Consider the following 20,627-nt stretch of genomic DNA (forward strand, 5'->3'; position numbering starts at 1 on the left):
AATTTAACAGCAAGAAACAAAGGGAAGCTGACACCATGTGAGCAATCAGCTCTTATCAGGCCACCCTCAAGTGATCCCCAGAATAGTTTGAAAACCTCTTGCAATTAGCTTCTCTAGCATTATGATTGATTTTAATTTGTTTAATTTAATTTGTTCATATTACTGAAGCCAGCCTATAGTGTAATACTATGAACTCTTATCCACCAGTCAATGATCTGGCAGTGAGGCCTTGATTTTTAGTACAGGGGGAAAGGTCCTAATACAGTGCAAACTTTGTGTTTGACCAAACTGAGCCTCACAAAGTGCTGACATTACTGTCTAGCAGAAAGGCAACTGAAATAAGCAGAAAACATATCTGTAAACGTAAGTGTCGACATTATTTTGTTTGAAATTTGAATCTATGTAGTGTAATGTGATAAAGTATAAATTGATTCAGTTAAATTATTTTTATTCTTGTATTTGATTGCTTTAATTTAAAAAACAAACTGAGTTTGTAAACTAGTGAAATGGAATTGTTGTAACAAGAGACACATTGCAAACTCAAAGTATTGGAGTATCTGTTTTTTATGGTAAACATATAAAGATGTAGAAACCTAACAATATGGAACAAACGTCCTGGTATAGTTAGAATACTTTTACTTTATTTCTAAAGAAATGATTAAACTTTAACTATCAGGTATACTGTAAAATAATTTTGCTAATCTTTTCACTGTTAGCTTGTAGTTTACATGAAGCATAGGCAATGTGACTAATGTAAATATAATCTGATCTATTGCATGTATTTAAACTATTTTAATAGGTTTCTGATATCTGAATTTTGGGGGGCTACTTTGAAAACCAAGAAATGGGATCATCATCTTTACAAATCTCTGCATTGCTTCTGGCTTTGGCGGGGCTCATCATTTTACTTGTTACAACTGTGTCCAACAAATGGAAAATTTCCAGCACTGCAACAGCAGTTATTACTGCAAACTGGATTTACGAAGGTCTCTGGATGAACTGTGCAGCTACTGCCTTGGGTTCGGTTCAGTGCAAGAAATTTTTCTCCTTGCTGAGTTTAGACAGTAAGTGTATGGTTTATGTACATAAAATACTAGGGTGCAATTTACCTCCCCTTTTGGGTACGGGATTAGACAGGTTAGGGGACAGAATTCACTATGGACAGGCCAACCCAGCCCCTTTATGGCCACTACAGTAGCCTATGATCTAGAGTAGCAGCAGCCCCTCTTCTAGCTCCCCACCCCCCCTGTTGCTGTGGAACCATGGTTCCGCTCTTTCTTCAGCTGCATGCATGGAGACCCTGCAGTGCACAGAGAATGGTGCTCCTGTGCATCCAGTCTACGTGTAGTATAAATATCCTAGCTCTTTGCATGGAAGTGAATTTCACCCTTACAGTTCGGAAAAAATACAATCTCCAATAGTTTACTTAGTTTTTGTTCTTAATTATAAACATATCACATCTGAATGTTTTTGAGATGTTCATTCATATGTTGGCTTGGGATATAACTTTGCTGGTACTCCAGAACTTTGTGTCATAATCAGATCACTCAAATATTTTTTCTATTTGTCAGAATAAACATTATTTTCAAGAAGGAACACATGTACTAATTCCATTGTATGGATCGACCTAGAAAAAAAATCTTGACTTTAAATATCTAACTTCAGATTGACAGAATTGTTTACTTGAAACTAGGATTTGCTGAAAGTAATTTCATTTCTGGTTAGTGCCACATATCAAAGTGCTCCTAGAATTTTGATTACTCAAAGGTGACAGTTTCAGTATGAACAAATTTAAAAATGTTTCTGAGTGTACAACTATTTAGGACAAAACATGATAGTGTGAGAATTTAGCACCAACTGTAGCAACAGAAGAATTGTTACATCTAGGGATTGAAAAATACTCTGGTTTGAATTATTCTGGGTTTTCAGTATTCCTTCCTAGAGCCAGTTCCAAAAACCCCTGCTAGACTGAAGGCATGGTGAAGGACTGACATACTTATAAGTTCTTACCTCACAAACAATTATAAATACAATAGAAACAATTGCTGTATACTATTGAAAGGTTGGCACTTTGTGGCTGTTCTGTGGGATACAGCTGTTTTCAATTGGTTAGCACAAGATGAGATATTGCCTTTTTAATACTACAATGTTCCGATTACCCTCTTTTCCCTACTTCTTGAATCCTCCAGCCACTGTATTAGTTTCTTACTTGAAAGGTACAAGCCAATGTTTTATTCCACCTGAAAGTGGAAAAAAATGATGCAAAGGTGCCTTATTGGTGGGATAGTACAAAGTTTTCAGGATCATTAAAGCTTTCTGAGCACAATATGTTCACTGACATCAGACCATAGAACTAGTCTGGCGTCCTGCTTCCTGTAGTGTCCAATGCCTGATGCTTTTGAAAACAAAATGATCCTCTTCTGTAATACATCTAGCCAACACAGTCAATAGCATAGGAATTCTTCTTAACTAGCTTATCCCATCTTTAAATAAAATGTTCGATTTTTACTAGGAATTGCATTTACTACAAATTTCTGCATTTAGTACTTGCACTTACACCGCTACCTCGATATAACGCGACCCGATATAACACGAATTCGGATATAACGCGGTAAAGCAGTGCTCCGGGGGGGCGGGGCTGCGCACTCCGGTGGATTAAAGCAAGTTCAATATAACGCGGTAAGATTTTTTGGCTCCTGAGGACAGCGTTATATCGAGGTAGAGGTGTACTTGGGATTTCTTATATGGCTGTGACATCACTGGCAGCCAGCTAGAAAGCTCCATCTGTGCTTAAAGTTTCAGGAAATCTCAATGCATTTGTAACATATTTTGGAGTAATTTTCAGTAATCATCTGCCTGCATAGACCACTTGTAATGGAAAGTATCTAGGGTGAGAACTAATAGTTCAGCATTTTCTTCCTGCACCTGTTTGATTTTCAGTTCCTCTCCCTTTTCATGTGAGGAAATGTACTTTAACAGATAAGAGCTATAAAGGTGACTTCTGCTCTTCTTCCGTTACCGTGTTAGTGACCATCATACAAATCTGTTGTTGCTCAGTAAATTGGATGTTTGTGTGATTTAGAAGGAATTTTTTGTGACCTTTTAATAATTGTCCTTGATCCCAGCCCAATCCTTTGTACATTTTTAAACGTTAAAGTTCCTCAGTATTCAGCTTATTTTTTTCATGATTGTACAGAGCTATTTATTTGGGTCTAAATATAGTGAGCAGTATGCAGTATTTTGTTTCTTTGTTCCATTTGCTTGATGTGTAGAAATGTTAAAAGATAGTTTGAGTTGCTGATAAATACCTGTTGTTGTAAAACTTGTACAGACTTCAGGGGCTCAGACTAAGGATTAAAAATTCTTGATTTGCAATACAAATTTTTGAAGGTACATTAAGCCTAATGCTTCAGATTTTAAACCAACCTCTAACTATTAGAGATTAGGATTAGACCTCATGTGGGGCAAGGGAAGGCAGATTATCCTATATCAGTATACTGTGGGATTTTTTACACCTTGCTCTGTGTTACTGTCAGAGATTGTCTGGTTTGAAAACTTGCTCTGGAAGGAAACTCCTCAATGACAATCTCAATATGGGAGTAAGCTTCTACTGTTTTAGTTAGTTTAAACTACTTAATAAAAGAAGGAAAGGCTTCATTCCACTTGACAAAGATAAAACTACCTGAAATGCTAAGAAACCCAGAGATGTCAAAATGTGTTTATTAGATGTCTAATAAGATGTGCCTTGTCTACATGTCTGTGGGTATATTATACCATTTAATTAACATCTGAAATTGCCCTTTTACAAGAGGCAAAGGGACATGCCCAAACATGTCCCACTCTCACCCAAACTGTAACAATATGAAAGTGCTAGCAGACACTTTCAGGCAGCGTGCTATTTCCTGGGGAAACTGTTTGGAAGTGACATCTGTTGAGGATCTGTCTAAGAGGCCATGAGCCACAATCAAGCTGGAGTTTGTTAATTAACCCTGTCTCAGAATGAGATCTTATATGGCAGATGATCCAGACACAATAAAGGGTAAAACATGGTGGCAGTCGTAATAAAGTCCTAGACAGCAGGAGACACCATTGAGAGTGTGATGCTGGCAGACCAGATGCTAGCTCATGCCAAGGCCCAGGGCTTCACTAAACACTTACAAATACATATCTGGAAACCAGTCTGGCTTACCTGTGGGTTAGTATAGTTACACTAGATATTAATATAAGAATGTGTTTAGATTTTATGGAATGCCTGTAGGATGCTGCATATATTAATCCTACTTATAATATCTGTATCCCATGGTATAAAGTTATATTGAGTGTTTGTATTTTAAACATCTGTAATTGTGCAACTCATTAAACAGGAAAAGAAGCATTAATTAAGGTAGAGTGCTTGACCTGTATACAAGAAGGCAAATGAAACGTTGTGCAGCATCATAGGACAGAGACTTTGTTGATTGCATTCCTCACTCCCTCCAGGAAGGGGAGTCCTGCACATGAATTTACCCCATCAGCTTGGAGTCTGGGTTGAAAGGAAGATAAAAATCCATGATAAGGAGAATCTGGGTCTCGTTATGCTGTCTGGACTGTTGAGGGGCAAAGATTCCTAAGCATAAGCAAGAGATCCCCATGCTGGTTGGCATGGGTCAGCCCTAAAGAACATATAGAGCTGCTTATTATAGAAGCTTATACTACCTTTTAAAATTGAAGACTAACACATTTGTGTATGTTTCCTGTTTTAACCTTATACATTACTCTCTGATTTCTTTTCTTAGTTAATAAATCTTTAGTTAGTTTAATACAGTATTGGCTACAGGTGTGTCTTTGGTTTGAGATCTGAGTACAGCTGACCTGGAGTAAGTGACTGGTCCTTTAGGACTGGGAGTAACCTGAATATTGATGTGATTTTTTAGGTGTAAAGTGACCATCTATAACATGGTCCAGCTTGCCTGGGTGGCAAGATAGACTAGAATACCCCAGGGGGACTGTCTGTTGTAGTGCTGTAGGAGTTCATGTTTGTTACTGGGTTGGTGAAATCTAGTGATAGAATATACCGCAAGTTGGGGTTTCTGACCTGCTTTTTAATAGTCTGCCCTGAGGTTGGCACTCAGTCATGAGCCACTCATTTCAACGTGACAGAGAGCTGCACTGTGTAGAGCAGAATACTTCTGTGAGTACACAGTTTGTTTTACAAGACAAGGCTGATAACAGAAAATGGAGGAGCTGAAACCTCGAGGGACATTAAACTTGCAAGCTAAGCATTTAGCTCCTGCATGGAAGAGCTAGAAAGAGGAATTTAATCTCTATATAGATATTGCTATGGCAGCTAAAGAGGATGCTGTGAAAATAAAACTGTTTTGTTACCAGATTGTAGAAAGGGGGAGAGAGAGATTCAGACTCTGTGCATGGAAATTCCCCAACTTCAACACACCTTAGTAATGAGCTGTTTTGATACTCACTGTAACTCTAGAAAAAAGGAAACTGTGGAAAACGTATAATACAGAAAGAAAAGTGTCCGGCTTATGAGAAAAAAATGCCATATCTGTGAGAAATTTAATCATTTTGCAGCCAAGAGTTTGTCCAGAAAAAAGAAAATAAAATCCAAGGTACAGACAGTAACTGAAGAGAGCAACAGTGACTATGAGGACATTTTGTGGGTGGCTGAAGAGCTGTAAACAGTGCAGAAAGACACTAGTAAGTACCAGAAACAAGGCCCCGCCTTTACCCCATGTCCGCTGGAGCCCTGAGCACTTGACTCCCACCCCCATCCACTGGAGCCCTGAGTGCTCACCCCCCCGCAGCCAGAGGAGCCCTGGTCAAACCACCCGGGCCACCAGCTGGCCCCGGTGCCAGGCTGCCTGCCGCCCCCAGCGCTGGGTCAGCCTTAGTGCCAGCCGCCAGCACTGGGCTGGGCACCGGTTGGGGGAGACGGTGGAGCTTGGGCGGGGCCCGGGCTTGGCTTAGGGGAGGCTAGCTTCCCCTGGCCTATTATACCCACTGCCCATGCAGAAAAAGTTACATGCAGCCATGTTACTTGGGAAGGAAGTGGTACAATTTCAATTAGATAGTGGCACAAGTTTTAAAATTATCCAGATTGGTCTGGTAAAACCAGACATATGGTTGGAGGGGACCAATCAGCGGTTAACAGTGTAAAACCATACCACATTAAAGCCCATGGGGAAATGTAAAATTAAATTAAGAAATCCAAGGAACAAAATGAAATACTGACTGGACTTTGTGGTCATGGATGATGAGACAGCAGTATCACTTCTGGGCATCAAGACTGTCCAAGCCATGAACCTAATAAAAGTTCCAGAACATAATGAAAGTGGATAGCAGGGTGACTGAAGATACCTTGGATGGTATTACCTGGGACCAGGAGATGACACAGAGGGAATATAGAGATGTGTTTCAGAGAGACAGAGGGCTAGATGGAGACTGACACCCAAATAAAGACTGACACCCAATGCTTAATTTGTGCCAGGGCTAATTTGTGCAAGGGCTTGCCAAGGCTGAGCCCTGGAATCTCTTGGCTTGGCTGTTCATAGCCCTGGCACCTCTGGGCTTGCCACATCAGTTATGAAAGTAAAAAAAATTGTTTGAGCCCCATTACCTAATTGCTTGAGCCCCGGCACCTCTTTCATTACAAATTAAGCACCGCTGACACTAGTGTGAAGCCAGTTAAATTACCAAAAATAAAAGTACCCATTGCATTACTACAGTTGCTGAAAGAGGAACTACAGAGCCTACAGAATCATGGAATTATACAGCCTGTAGAGAAGAGTACAAACTGGATAAGCAGTCTTGTGGTGGTAAGAAGGCCATCTGGAAACTGAGGGCAAGTCTACACTATGTGCTACATTGGCAGAGCTGCACCGATGCAGGTGCGCTGCTGTAGCACATCTGGTGAAGACACACTGTGCTGCCAGGAGAGCGCTCTACTACCAGCATAATTATTCCATGTCTGTGAGAGGTGGAAGCTATGTTGGCAAAAGAGTCTCCCGCCAACATAGCGCTGCTGTGGACAGCACTTAAGTCTATGTAACTTGTGTCACTCATGGGGGTGTCTTTTTCATACTCCTGAGCTATGTAAGTTACATCAACTTAAACAGTAGTGTAGATCAGCCCTGAGAATATGCATAGACTCAAAGCCTTTAAACAAGTTTTGAAATAGCACCATTTCCCTCTGCGTACAATTGAGGAGGTACTACCAGATCTGTCTAAAGTGAGACATTTTACAGTACGTGATGTAGAATCCAAGCTTACTTGACAACCTGCGCAACTCCATTTGGGCAATACCAGTGGTATGGTATGCCAAGGATGCCAATGGGAATCATTCCAGAGCAGATTGACCCAAGCATGACGGGAATCCAGCAATAGCAGACAATGTGCTGCTAGTAGGAGAGGGTGACACTACAGAATAAGCACAATGAGATCATGACTACAAATTACTACAGTTTTTACAGAGATGAAGAGAAAAAAATATTAAATTGAACTTAGACAAGCTCAGGTTGAGAGTAACCGAGGTGCCATATATTGGACATTTGTTGACCCCCAAAGTCCTAAAAATAGATCCAAAGACAGTGAGGGCAATTAGAGAAATTCCAAGACCCAGCGATGTTAAAGGAGTACAAAGATTTCTGGGAATGGTCAATTATTTAGCAAAGTTTTGCAACCATCTCTCTGAGAGCTTGGAGATCCTGAGGCAGCTGACAAGTTGAGACACCCTATGGGAGTGTACGGACCAACGTGAGCAAGCATTCCAGAAAGTAAAAGATGATTGGGAAGACTCCCATTTTGAAATATTACAATGCAGAGGAACACCTGCTGCTGCAATGTGATGCATCTAAGTCAAGTCTAGGGGTTACCAGGCTGCAAGGGGGGGGAATCTGGTGCATTCAAAAGCAAAGCATTGTACGTGACAGAGAAGGGCTGTGCTCAAATTGAAAAAGAGTTAGCAATTCTCTTTGGAATGGAAAAATTTCACCAGTACACATACGTGGACATACAGTCTGACCATAAACCTCTCAAAAGCATTTGGAGAAAGACATTACTGAGGGCTTGTCTACACTTAGGCCTGGTCTACTCTAGGAGTTTATGTCGAATTTAGCGCCGTTACATCGAAGTAACTCTGCACCCGTCCACACCACGAAGCTATTTAGTTCGACATAGAGGTCTCTTAAATTCGACTTCTGTACTCCTCCCCAACGAGGGGAGTAGCGCTAAATTCGACATGGCCATGTCGAATTAGGCTAGGTGTGGATGGAAATCGACGCTAATAGCTCCGGGAGCTATCCCACAGTGCACCACTCTGTTGACGCTCTGGACAGCAGTCCGAGCTCGGATGCTCTGACCAGCCACACAGGAAAAGCCCCGGGAAAATTTGAATTCCTTTTCCTGTCTGGCCAGTTTGAATCTCATTTCCTATTTGGACATCGTGGCGAGCTCAGCAGCACTGGCAATGATGCAGAGCTCTCCAGCAGAGATGGCCGTGCAATCTCAGAATAGAAAGAGGGCCCCAGCATGGACTGATCGGGAAGTCTTGGATCTGATCGCTGTGTGGGGCGATGAGTCCGTGCTTTCCGAGCTGCGCTCCAAAAGACGGAATGCAAAGATCTACGAGAAGATCTCTAAAGCCATGGCAGAGAGAGGATACAGCCAGGATGCAACGCAGTGCCGCGTGAAAATCAAGGAGCTGAGACAAGGCTACCAGAAGACCAAAGAGGCAAACGGACGCTCCGGATCCCAGCCCCAGACATCCCGTTTCTACAAGGAACTGCATTCCATCCTAGGTGCGGCCGCCACCACTACCCCACCACTGACCGTGGACTCTGAGGATGGGATATTGTCGACGGCCTGTTCCTCGGACATGTTAGCGGACGGGGAAGATGAGGAAGGAGATGAGGAGGACGAGGCAGTCGACAGCGCTTACAATGCTGATTTCCCCGACAGCCAGGATTTCTTCATCACCCTTACAGAGATCCCCTACCAACCGTCCCCAGCCGTTAACCCGGACACAGAATCAGGGGAAGGATCAGCCAGTAAGTGTTTTAAACATCTAAACATTTATTTTTAACAGAACAGGAATATTAACAATAATAACAACGGGTTTTTCATGATTAGTTTGCCCTAGGCGCTTAACGTTTCAGTCCTGGGCAGTGCAAGTATTGAAAAAAAATCTAACAATGTTCCGTTTAGCATGATTGTTCTGCCCAAGCCGCTCTACTGTTTAGTCCCTGCCAGTGCAGCTACAGTAAAATGCGGTCTATATGTCTGGGGATAGAGCTGAAATCCTTAATGGACATCTCCACGAAGCTCTCCTGGAGGCAGAAGGACAGAGCCCCACTGCAGTCTATCTGTAACCGCCCTCCCCCGCCACCAAGTCCCATACCCCCCTCACCCAAAGTCCGAAGAAGGAGGGGCGGCAGAGTCTGTGAAAACTCTCACTCCACCCCTGCAGACTGCTCTAGTACTAGAAGGCTCTCATTCCCCAAAATTTGACAAGTCCTTTCCTTCCCGCCTCACACAAGCCCCCGTCCAAGTTTCACCCCCCAGTTTCATGTGTAGTTGCTAATAAAAAATATGTTCTGTTAATTACTGTTTCCATCATGTTCTTTTGGAGGAGAGTCTGTCTGAAGGAGGGGAAGGGGGTTGGTAATTGGACAGGACAGTCACCTTTAGCAGAGTACAGAGGCGGGGGCAGGTCCAGCAGCAGGGCACATACACAGTGCAGTCACTAGTTACCCTGGTCAGTCTGGGAGGTGGTTTTCATGTTCTGGGGGGGGGAGGGTTGCTCTGTGACTTTGTGGCGGGGGAGGGCAGTTACAGATCTTATGCAGCGGTCCTTATCCTGGATCACAGAGCCACGCAGCAGGGGATCTGTAACCCTCCTCCCCCTGCCACAAAGTCACATAGCTCCCCCACACACACAGTCCCGATCAGGAGGGGTGGCAGGCTCCGTTGAAACAACCAGTCCACCACTGCGGAGCCTGTCATTCCTGGAGTTTAGAAGCATCATTTGCATCACTACACTACACCCGCTCCCCACCACAGTCTGCGTCCCAGGTTTAAAACATTCCCGCGAAAACAGTACTAAAGAAAACGGTGTTCATTAAGAAAATTGAAGTGATTTTATTTTTAAACGTGTGTTGGAAGGGGGTGAAGGGGGTATGTAACTGGAGAGGATACTGAACATTTAGTGGGTAAAGAAACGGGGGCAGGTTCAGCTTCTCTGTACACAAACTTAAAAGTCACAGGTTACCCTGCTCACTCAGGAACCTAGCTTTCAAAGCCTCCCAGATGCACAGCACATCCCGCTGGGCTCTTCTAATCGCCCAGCTGTCTAGCTGGGCGTAATCAGCAGCCAGGCTATTTGCCTCAACCTCCCACCCCGCCATAAAGGTCTCCTCCTTGCTCTCACAGAGATTTTGGAGCACACAGCAAGCTGCAATAACAATGGGGATATTGGTTTCGCTGAGATCACAGCGAGTCAGTAAGCTTCTCCATCTCCCCTTGAGACGGCCAAAAGCACACTCCACCACCATTCTGCACTTGCTCAGCCGGTAGTTGAAGAGTTCTTTTTCAGTGTCCAGGGCGCCAGTATAGGGCTTCATGAGCCAGGGCATTAGCGGGTAGGCTGGGTCCCCGAGGATGACTATCGGCATCTCCACATCCCCAAGAGTTATTTTGTGGTCCGGGAAGTAAATAACTTCCTGCAGCCGTCTAAACAGACCAGAGTTCCTGAAAACACGAGCGTCATGAACCTTGCCCGGCCATCCGACGTTGATGTTTGTAAAACGTCCCCTATGGTCCACCAGTGCTTGCAGCACCATTGAAAAGTAGCCCTTTCTGTTAATGTACTGGCTGGCCTGGTGGTCCGGTCCCAGGATAGGGATGTGAGTTCCATCTATAGCCCCACCGCAGTTTGGGAATCCCATCGCGGCGAAGACATCTATGATGACCTGCGCGTTTCCCAGGGTCACTACCTTTGAGAGCAGTACCTCAACGATTGCGTTGGCTACTTGCATCACAACAACCCCCACGGTAGATTTGCCCACGCCAAAATGGTTCGCGACTGACCGGTAGCTGTCTGGCGTTGCAAGCTTCCAGAGGGCTATGGCCACTCGCTTCTGGACAGTCAGGGCTGCTCGCATCCGGGTGTCCTTGCGCTTCAGGGCAGGGGACAGCAACTCACAAAGTTCCAGGAAAGTCCCCTTCCGCATGCGAAAGTTTCGCAGCCACTGTGATTCATCCCAGACCTGCAGCACTATGCGGTCCCACCAGTCCGTGCTTGTTTCCCGGGCCCAGAATCGCCGTTCCACAACATCCACATGACCCATTGTCACCGTGATGTCCTCGGCGCTGGGTCCCGTGCTTTCTGACAGGTCTGTGCCACTCTCAGACTTCAGGCCCTCACCGCGCTGCCGTAGCCTCCTCGCCTGATTTCTCTGCATCTGCCTCTGGGAAAGGTGGATGATAAGCTGCAAGGTGTTGATGTAACCCTTCTGCCCATCTAAGTTGGCAGCAACAAGGGCCGGGTTCTGTATCTAGGGGTTCCGTTTCAATAACACAATGCAAAACCGGCTCGAGCCCCCACCCAGTGACCTGGGACAATTACATACCACCCCCCTGGGTACCTCTAAGAGGCAATACTTCCCCTCTCGCAAGCACGGAGTCTGAGTGTAGCAGAAAATGTTTAATAACATGAGGTAAACGACATCAGCATAAAATTGGAAAAACACCACAAACAGGATTCATAACACAAACCATGAGCAAAACCCACCCCAGCAAATTGGGCTGTGTCCTTTCCCTTTGGTTCTTGAATCCAGCAACCCAAAAATCACCCAGAGTCCCCAAAGTCCAACATCCCCAAAGTCTCTGGGGTCCAGCAACCACCCAAAGTCCCAAAAGTCCAACAACCCCCAAAGTCTCTGCCCCTGGTCAGTGCAGCCCCAGAGTAAAGGGGGGGGGCACGCAGGGTGTTAAGGGGCACCTTACGTGATCCGAGGCTGGCCAGCCGTCTGTTTCTCTGTGGGGGTTCCGCCGCAGCCTTTACCACGAGCCAGTCCACTTTCCTGCCATCCCACGAACTGCTCCGCTCTACAAGCTGCTCCGCTCCACTCCGCGCCGCTCTGCTCACCGACCTGTGAGCCGTTCCAGCCGTCCCCGCAAACAGCTCTGCTCGCCGTTCCTTGGGCCACTCCAACCGGCCCCGCAAGGCTCCACGCCGCTCGCTGCTCCTCCAGTCGTCCCCACAAATTGCTCCGCCAGCTGCTGAGCAATATAGCTTCAGGCTCCCCCACTAGTTAACATAGCCTCAGTGATCTCAGCTCTTAATAACATCAGCTCTTTTGTGATTTCAGCTCTTAGCGATTTCAGCTCATAGTATAGTAGGGGAGCCCCAGTGCTGGTGCACCATTGGCCCAAAGTGAATTCAGCTCAGCAGCCTGTAACTAGACTCCTAAGGGAATCAAAGTTAGCTCTGACATTCCACAGTGGAGAGAGGAGGTGGTGCAATTGGTGTTTCGGACCCTCAGAGGGGGCCCATACCATCAGGTACAAATACCTGTCCCCATCCTCTCTCAATTCACTGGGTTTTGTAACCCATGCCCCTTGTCAAGCAAGTGCTACTTAGGTAATGGTGAAGGACTCACTCAGTCCTTCTGTCATACAACAGTTCCACTGGCCTTGATTCACAGAATCAGGGTAACAAAACTTTATTCTTCCTGCCCCAATAATAGAGAAACTGGGGATCCCACACCAGCCAAAGTAACCACTTTCAGTTGCTGTGTTTCCTGCCAGGCGAGTGGGTGTGCCTATGCAAACAAGATCAGCCCCTGGAGTTCTTTTCCACACTCGCCATAATTCACCACCAGATGTCAGGGTAGAGCTCATCCTGACTCTGCTTACATTGACAATGGCCATAACTGCAGCGATGGTCGCAGCGGGCTCCATGCTCGCAGTGCTGTGGCGTCCGCGCTGTCACTGACCAGAAAAGTGCGCAAACTGATTTCCCGCCGGCGCTTTCAGGGAGGGAGGGAGGGCGGTAGTGACGGACGGATGACGACAGTTACCCAAAAGCACCCTCGACACATTTTTTTACCCAGAAGGCATTGGCGGCTCGACCCAGAATTCCAATGGGCAGCGGGGACTGCGGGAACTGTGGGATAGCTGCCCACAGTGCACCGCTTCCAATGTCGACACTTTCCCCGTTAGTGTGGACTCACAAAGTCGAATTACTGTCCTTAGTGTGGACACACACGTTCGATTTTGTAATATCGATTCCACATATTTGATTTAAGTAAAATCGAACTACTCTCGTAGTGTAGACATACCCTTAGAGTAATGCAGTGGAGCAGCTGCAGCACTGTAGCACATAGTGAAGACACTACGTACACCAATGGGAGAGCTTCTCCTATCACTGTAGGTACTTCATCTTCCCGACAGGTGGTAGCTATGTTGACAGAAGAGCTCTCCCATCAACATAGCACTGTCTACACTAGGGGTTGTGGCAGTATGTTAGTAGAACTATGTCACTCAGGGGTGTGGATTTTGTGAGCGATATAGTTCTACTAACATTAGTTGATAGTGTACACCAAGCCTCAGTGCACCAAAAAGCTTACAATGGATGATGATGCAACTGCAGAGCTACCACATACAGATCAAGTATTGCCCTGGCAGAAATTTGGTGTTGGTGGACACCTTGAGCTGTGCATACCTGCCAGAACCCAGCAAGGAGAGGTCCGTAGAGGCAGAGGTGGAGACAGTAAATATGGTACAGTATTTATCTATCTCGGAAGATAGACTGAGAAAGATACTGAGAGGTACGGAGCAAGTCAGAATGCTAGAGACATTGAAACTCATGATCTTACAAGGATGGCCAGCAACAACAGACCAAGTACCTAAAGAGGTAACACCATTCTTTCAGATAAGAGACGAGTTGTGCATACAGAATGGCCTTATGTTTTTGGGAGAAAGAGCGGTTATTCCAGCAGCTTTTTCGAATGAAATTTTCACATCTGGGTATTGAAGGTTGCTTAAGGTGAGCCAGAGAGACTGTATGCTGGCCAGGAATGAATGAGCAGTTATGGATGGTCATGGAAAAGTCATGTATGCAGATCTTGGGAAGACACAACAAAGCATAAAACACAAACTACCCTCTCAAGCACATGTTTGAAGAGATAAGTCTTGCACTGTGCTCTAAAGGTTAAGGTTCAGATCTCTGAGCATCAAGGAAAGCAAAATGACTCAAGGCCCTTTCATTAAACACAAGTGATCACTGCCGCTAATATAAAAAGTGCCTAACTGAATTCAGCTGTGCCAGAGATGTGTGAGGAGAGGTAGTCTGTCAGGTAGTGAGGATCAAAGCCAATGTAGGGATAAATGACCCTGAAGTTCTCCCCCTTCTTTTTTGGCAAAAACAGCAAGTTCTTCAAAAGGGATATAAGTACTGCTATAATATACTGATCTAAAGTACCATCACTTTAAAATTGCAGAGACCCCCTGAGGCAGAAGTGCAGGATTTGGTAGGATTCTCTTGAGAAGTGAAATTGTTGGCACAATTTTTGACCCATACCTTACGAGGAGCAAATCCTCATGGCCATCTCAGAGCTTTAAGATTGCCTTTCAAGTGCAAAGGCACAGGTGAGCACAGCAAATACTGCAAGAAGGCATTTAGGGTATGTCTACACAACAATTAAATGCCCGCAGCTAGCCTGTGTCAGCTGACTTAGTCTACAACGCAGTTTTACAACCCATTAGCCCAACCTCCACAAGCCCAAGTCAGCTGACATGGGCCAGCCACGGGTGTTTAATTGCTGTGCAGACATACCCTTAGAGTCCCAAATCTGCTCTTGTCTAAGTCAACAGCAAAACTCCCATTGATTTTTATGGTAGCAGAAACAGGCATATAGTGTTCTAACATCCCTTTGCAACCAAACCCACCCTTCTACAGCCTAGCCACAAAATGGCCGGAGAGGTTTGACGAGGATATCTAAAAGAGCAGACGCATCTGGTTTACTAAGAATTTGTGGCACTTGTGATGTCCTTTTGGGAGTCTGTATGTAAACTTTACATAATGCCATCACTTTATAACTGTATTATATCAAGTTGCATATCTATATAATTCTAACACAACATAAGGATCTAGATCAGGGATCGGCAACCTTTGGCACGCGGCTTGCCAGGGTAAGCACCCTGGTGGGCCAGGCCAGTTTGTTTACCTGCCGCGTCCGCAGGTTCGGCTGATCACGGCTCCCCCTGGCCGCGGTTCGCCGCTCCAGGCCAATGGGGGCTGCGGGAAGTGGCGGCCAGCACATCCCTTGGCCCGTGCCGCTTCCCACAGCCCCCATTGGCCTGGAGCGGCGAACCGCAGCTGGGGGAGCCGCGATCGGCCGAACCTGCGGACGCGGCAGGTAAACAAACTGGCCTGGACCGCCAGGGTGCTTACCCTGGCGAGCCGCGTGCCAAAGGTTGCCGATCCCTAATCTAGTTTGTAAAGAAATTTTGCTTTCTTTTCAAGGTGAGGTAGAAGCAGTTTACCACCTGTAAAAGATGGTTAACCCTATTGATATTTGCAAGCAGTTTAAGTTACTAAAGTCATTAAGTGCCAGTGCACATTTCTTCTGTGGAGCTAGCCTGGGATATGATTATACCCTTAGTCACTAGAACTCTAAAAAAATAACAACCTGTGACAAACTGAAACTTTTAATAAATTGATATTGCTATCCATATAACTGTTTTCAAATTGTGATTCAATCCTCCTGAGACTTTGTCTTATTTTGCTGTGATTCCATGAAACTTGTGTTGTCATACTTTCATTTTCCAGTGTGAGTGGGATGCGGTTTCATGAGGATATATCACTTTAACTAGAGATCAATAGTCTGTAAAATATTAATGTTTACCTTTTATCCACAAACTTAACATCCTTTGAAATACTCAATATAGTAATACAGTAGCTGTCTATCTTAACTAAAATATATTTTATGATGGGATGATTTATTGTTGTGCATAATAAAGTTCCAAAAGTACGTAAAGTGCTGTGTGTACAAAACAAAGTTCCTGCTGTTGAATTTACAATCCAATTTTGTCTTAAAGCAAATAATATAAGAACACTAAACTTTCAAAGCAGCAATAAAATTCCAAGTAATAGTAGCCTTATGTAAACCTGTGATTGATAAAAATAAGATAGAGATTTATGAACATCACAAAAATTTACCAATCTCAAACACTTCACAAGAGGAGTGATAGTCAGAACACTGTTTAGACTTTCTGACTCTGGATGCATGATGGGCTCACTCTGTAACTTTTAATCACAAAAAATGTTAAATAGAATTTGTAAGTTTATCAAACTATTTCAATTAATATCTTTCCCATAAATTGCTCCCAGATATTACAGTCATGCACAAAAAGCCTTATCACTCTGTGGGTTGAGCAAAGAGCAAAGGTAGCTTCATTTTGGAGTGAAACCAGAGATAGAACAGCACGTAGTCTTCTGAAGGGAGCAATATTTGTATACACTTCATTTTAATAAAAGATAGACATAGTTGAGTGTATTAATATTCACAAAAATGTCTGCTGCTTTGGAAATCACTGGCTTTCTGCTGAGCTTGTGTGGGTGGCTAATTGTGGGAGCCACTTTATCGAATAGTTACTGGAAAATCTCCACCATACATGGGAATGTGATTACAACTTCTAGCTTGTTTGAAAATCTGTGGAAAAGCTGTGCAGAAGATAGCACTGGAGTCTCCAACTGCAGAAAATTCGATTCTATATTGGCACTGCCTGGTACGTCTCTATTTTTGTGCAATATTTTTTATATAATAGAAGAATTTGTTGGAAAGAAGTAATGTCAGTTATAAAAAATCTAACCCTATATCCTGTCTACTAGTAATGGAAGATAAAGGTGTGATGAATTGGGACTATGTCTGTACAATTTATGAATTCTGTGTGAGATTATTAACCCTATATGTCTGTATCAGGCTGTAAACTTCTGAATTTGCAGCCTTTGCCTCCTCTATTGTCTGTTTGACCTCGTCTACACTGCCACTTTACAGCGCTGCAACTTTCTCGCTCAGGGGTGTGAAAAAACACACCCCTAAACGCTGCAAGTTTCAGCGCCATTAAGTGGCAGTGTAGACAGTGCACGAGCACTGGTAGCTCCTTCCCTCGTGGGGGTGGTTTTTTTTACAGCACTGGGAGAGCTCTCTCCCAGCGCTGGTGCCGCGACTACACATTGCTAGTGAAGATATACCCTTTGTCTCCATGTTGGGTTGAAAATTCTGAAGGTGGATGGCAAACGAATAATAATAGAGGGTAGTTGACTCTTAAGTACCCAATCGTTGGAAATCTATTCCCTCTAGACAAAAGACTGGTGGTTCCTTTACAAAGTAACTGAGTTAGCAGGGGGAAAGTCACCTTGGCAACAGAGTCATCTGATGGGTTTGTGCTCATGTGGGGAAGCTGACAAAGATGTCACCTGATACAGGGAACTGAAGTTTTTAAAAAGACAGAGGCTGGTCTGTTGGGGGATGTGTGGGGGGGACATTTTCTTCAGTCCATGAGGGAAAGACCACTCACTATATAATAGTGTGCATGAGGCAGGGACATCCTGCCTGCCTTCTGGGGCCCAGATGGTTCCCCAAGGACTCACAAAGGAAGGGTGAGCTAGAAATTGAGGGACATAGTAGGTTCAGGTGTTTATTGTTTTGTATGATCTGTACTCTGTGCTTTACATGATTAAATATAAAAGAGAATAAAGGTGTTAGACTGTGCTCTGTGCGTGTGTTTTAACTGCTTTACAGCTGTTGCATGCTCCTGAGAGAGTTAAACTATAAAATAGAAGTGGAGTTCTGGGAGAGGTTGTGTTTAAGTAACTGGGGTATTCAGGGCTCAGTGCCGGTTGGGGGGCATAGGGCAGGTCGGCTGAAGACCCCCATTTCTGAGAAGGGGTACAGACTCAGAATCAGTGCCTAGGAAATGTGCCAGAGAAACCAGGAGAGGAACTAATGCTGCAGTCTGCTGAGGCTCTGGAAGTTTCATACCTTAGGGATCCAGAGCACAGAGGCTTGGATTCTCCTTACATAAGTCCTAGTGAGTGAGCAGGAGGGGGCGCTCATTGGGAACTGTGACAAAAGGTAAAATAGATATTTTTGGTCAATAACGGCTTCTCAGACTTTTTTATTGCAAAAGTCTATAAAGAAGCAGAATGTGTCAAATAAAGCACACTAGAAAAAGCTATAAAAATAATATATATCAACTCACTTAATCAGGCAAATATTCTTTTAATATGCATTTTAAACATAATGTAATCTGCTTTCTGACATCCTGTGGAAAGATAACTGGGTATTGTACCATTTCTAGCCTTAATGTGTCTTACAGTGTTTCTTTATTTTTTTCAGAGAGATATTTTATAGGCATAATCTTACTATTTGACATTAGTATACTGCATAGGGAGCTTTTTAATATAAGTAGGTATGAAATAGCATTTATGTCAAACTGCCTATTCAGACTAATACATTGTGTTGTGAGAGAAATTAAAAAAGCTATTAAATATTATTTAAATTAATCTGTGTATTAGAAGTAGAGGGTTCTTTTCTGATTGGATTTGGTTTTAAACTTCCGAAATCTGAATTGCCGTGTATCTGAGTTAAATATGTAAATCTTCAACAAAATCTTTCTTTGCATTGTTCTAAAGTTTTAATTATGTAGTGACAACATTCATTATATTGTAAACTGCAGGCATAAACCAGGCAGATTTATGTACTCTAAGGCAGCCTAAAGGCTTCTACACATGGAGTTATTCTGGAATATTCCAGAATAACTCCATGTGTGGACACTTGTATTCTGGAATAAGGTTGCCTTTTTCTGGTTTAGCTTCCAAAGTGGATTAAGTTAATTTGGAAAAAGGCAGTCTTATTCTGGAATACGAGTGTCTGCACTTGGAGTTATTCCACAGTAGCTACTCCACTTTAAATTCACACTCTACTTTAAACCAAAATAAATTTCATGTGTGGACAAGCCCTAAAACATACATTCTAATCTGGAAAAGATTTTAATTACATTTTAAGAATTTAAGTTACAGTACACTAAAGGTAAAAGGTAACTGCTAGGGGAGATTTATAATTTCCTTAAACTATTTTTCTTTCAGAAGCAGGTTTAAAATGGTTTGTGTAGGTTTCTTTTTACACCTCTACTCCATTATAACGCGACCCGATATAACATGAATTCGGATATAACGCGGTAAAGCAGCGCTCCGGGGCGGGAGGGGCTGCGCACTCCGGCGGATCAAAGCAAGTTCGATATAACGCGGTTTCACGTATAATGCAGTAAGATTTTTTGGCTCCCGAGGACAGCGTTATATCAGGGTAGAGGTGTATTACTTTAGACTGAGAGGAACATAAAATGTGGTGTGAATAAACTTCTTGCATTCTACAATAAGAATTAGGATAATATCCATCTGTTTTCTCTCCGCAGGCTGCTTATTTGAGCATGGATTGTGTTATTATATAAATCCACCACTGGACTGGGCCTCATAATTTAGAGCTTTTGGCTCCACATAACATTTTATTTATATGGCACTATAAATTTACACAGTGGTGATACCAGTGGGAATTTTTTTAGAATTCCCTACCCAGTAACACAAGAGTGTGTCACTGATAAGAAGGTAAGAAAGCCTTTTGGAAGATGTGGCTTTAAAGAAATTCAGAGGAGGCAGACAAGAATATCAGGAGTGAGGATACAAAGGCAAAAGTGGGAGGAGGGAAAGGGAACCGAAGAGGATTTGGTAGAGGATGAGAGCATAGTAGGGAGTGGGAGGTGGGGGCGGGTGGTGTCTAAGGGAGAAATGAGAGCAGACATATAGGAAATTTATAGGTAGGGCTTTAAAGGTGAGAACTTGAATCTTAAATTTGATGCAGTAAGAGGAAGTGAATGAATATATTCAGAGGGTGGCTCTATGGTTAGACCAGCAGGAAGGGAACATTTCTTAAGCAGAGGCATGTTGGATAGCCTGGAGGGTGTAGAGTTTGCAATATTTGAGAGAGGAAAAGAGATGAAGATAGTAAGGAAAAGGTGGATTTTCCTATAACAGAGGAAAAAAGCAATAGAACTTGGAGACACTGCATTTATGGAAGAAGAGAAGAATCAAAGATAAGATTTGCAAGCCTGGGAGACAGGAAGGATAGTGGAGTTGTTATGGTGACAGGTCAGGAAGGTGGAGAAAAAAGGTTTGGAAGAAATAAGTAGCTCAATTTTGAAGATTAAGAGAGCAGCAGGACATCCAGAGAGAGCTGGAAGCATAAGATCGCACAGATGAGGGTCAGGGTTCAGCTCCAATGTAGAGGTTATTCAGGAATCATCTGCGCAGAAATGTAACTGAAACAATGAAAATGAATGAGATCAGAGGTAGAAAGGAAAGGCATCTTTGGTGATGGGCTGTTAGAGCATGGTTTTAAACAGAAGCAGGAGGGATCTCTTGAAGGTCTCTGCATTGGCAGCCCTAGCTGGTTAGAGTGCCCTCTGATATCAGATTTAGCTCCCTTTAAATCAGGTTTAAAACCTTTTTGAGATCAGTAGGACTTTACTTAGTATATTAATTTTGATTTAACTTTTACATTTTCATCTATTGT

The 20,627-nt window shown here is 43.7% G+C and overlaps 1 protein-coding gene across 3 annotated transcripts in view; it reads left to right on the forward strand.

Moving 5' to 3' along the window:
• Positions 1–253: 253 nt before the first annotated feature.
• LOC112106628 (claudin-15-like) overlaps positions 254–20,627 on the forward strand; it is a 32,737-nt gene continuing 12,363 nt past the window's right edge. Inside the window, exons 1-2 of one of the 3 annotated variants that reach the window (XM_024199987.3) lie at positions 254–363; positions 800–1,064. In XM_024199987.3, coding sequence (XP_024055755.1) covers positions 845–1,064 — 220 coding nt within the window. In that variant the 5' untranslated portion in view covers positions 254–363; positions 800–844. Of the gene's footprint in view, positions 364–799; positions 1,065–16,453; positions 16,786–17,577; positions 17,684–20,627 lie in introns of those variants that run through there. The other 2 variants (XM_024199988.1, XM_024199989.1) reach the window with 2 other exon arrangements.

The sequence above is a fragment of the Terrapene carolina genome, unplaced genomic scaffold, assembly GCF_002925995.2.
Source record: "Terrapene carolina triunguis isolate 2854851 unplaced genomic scaffold, T_m_triunguis-2.0 Scaffold88, whole genome shotgun sequence".
Lineage (NCBI taxonomy): Eukaryota > Metazoa > Chordata > Testudines > Emydidae > Terrapene > Terrapene triunguis.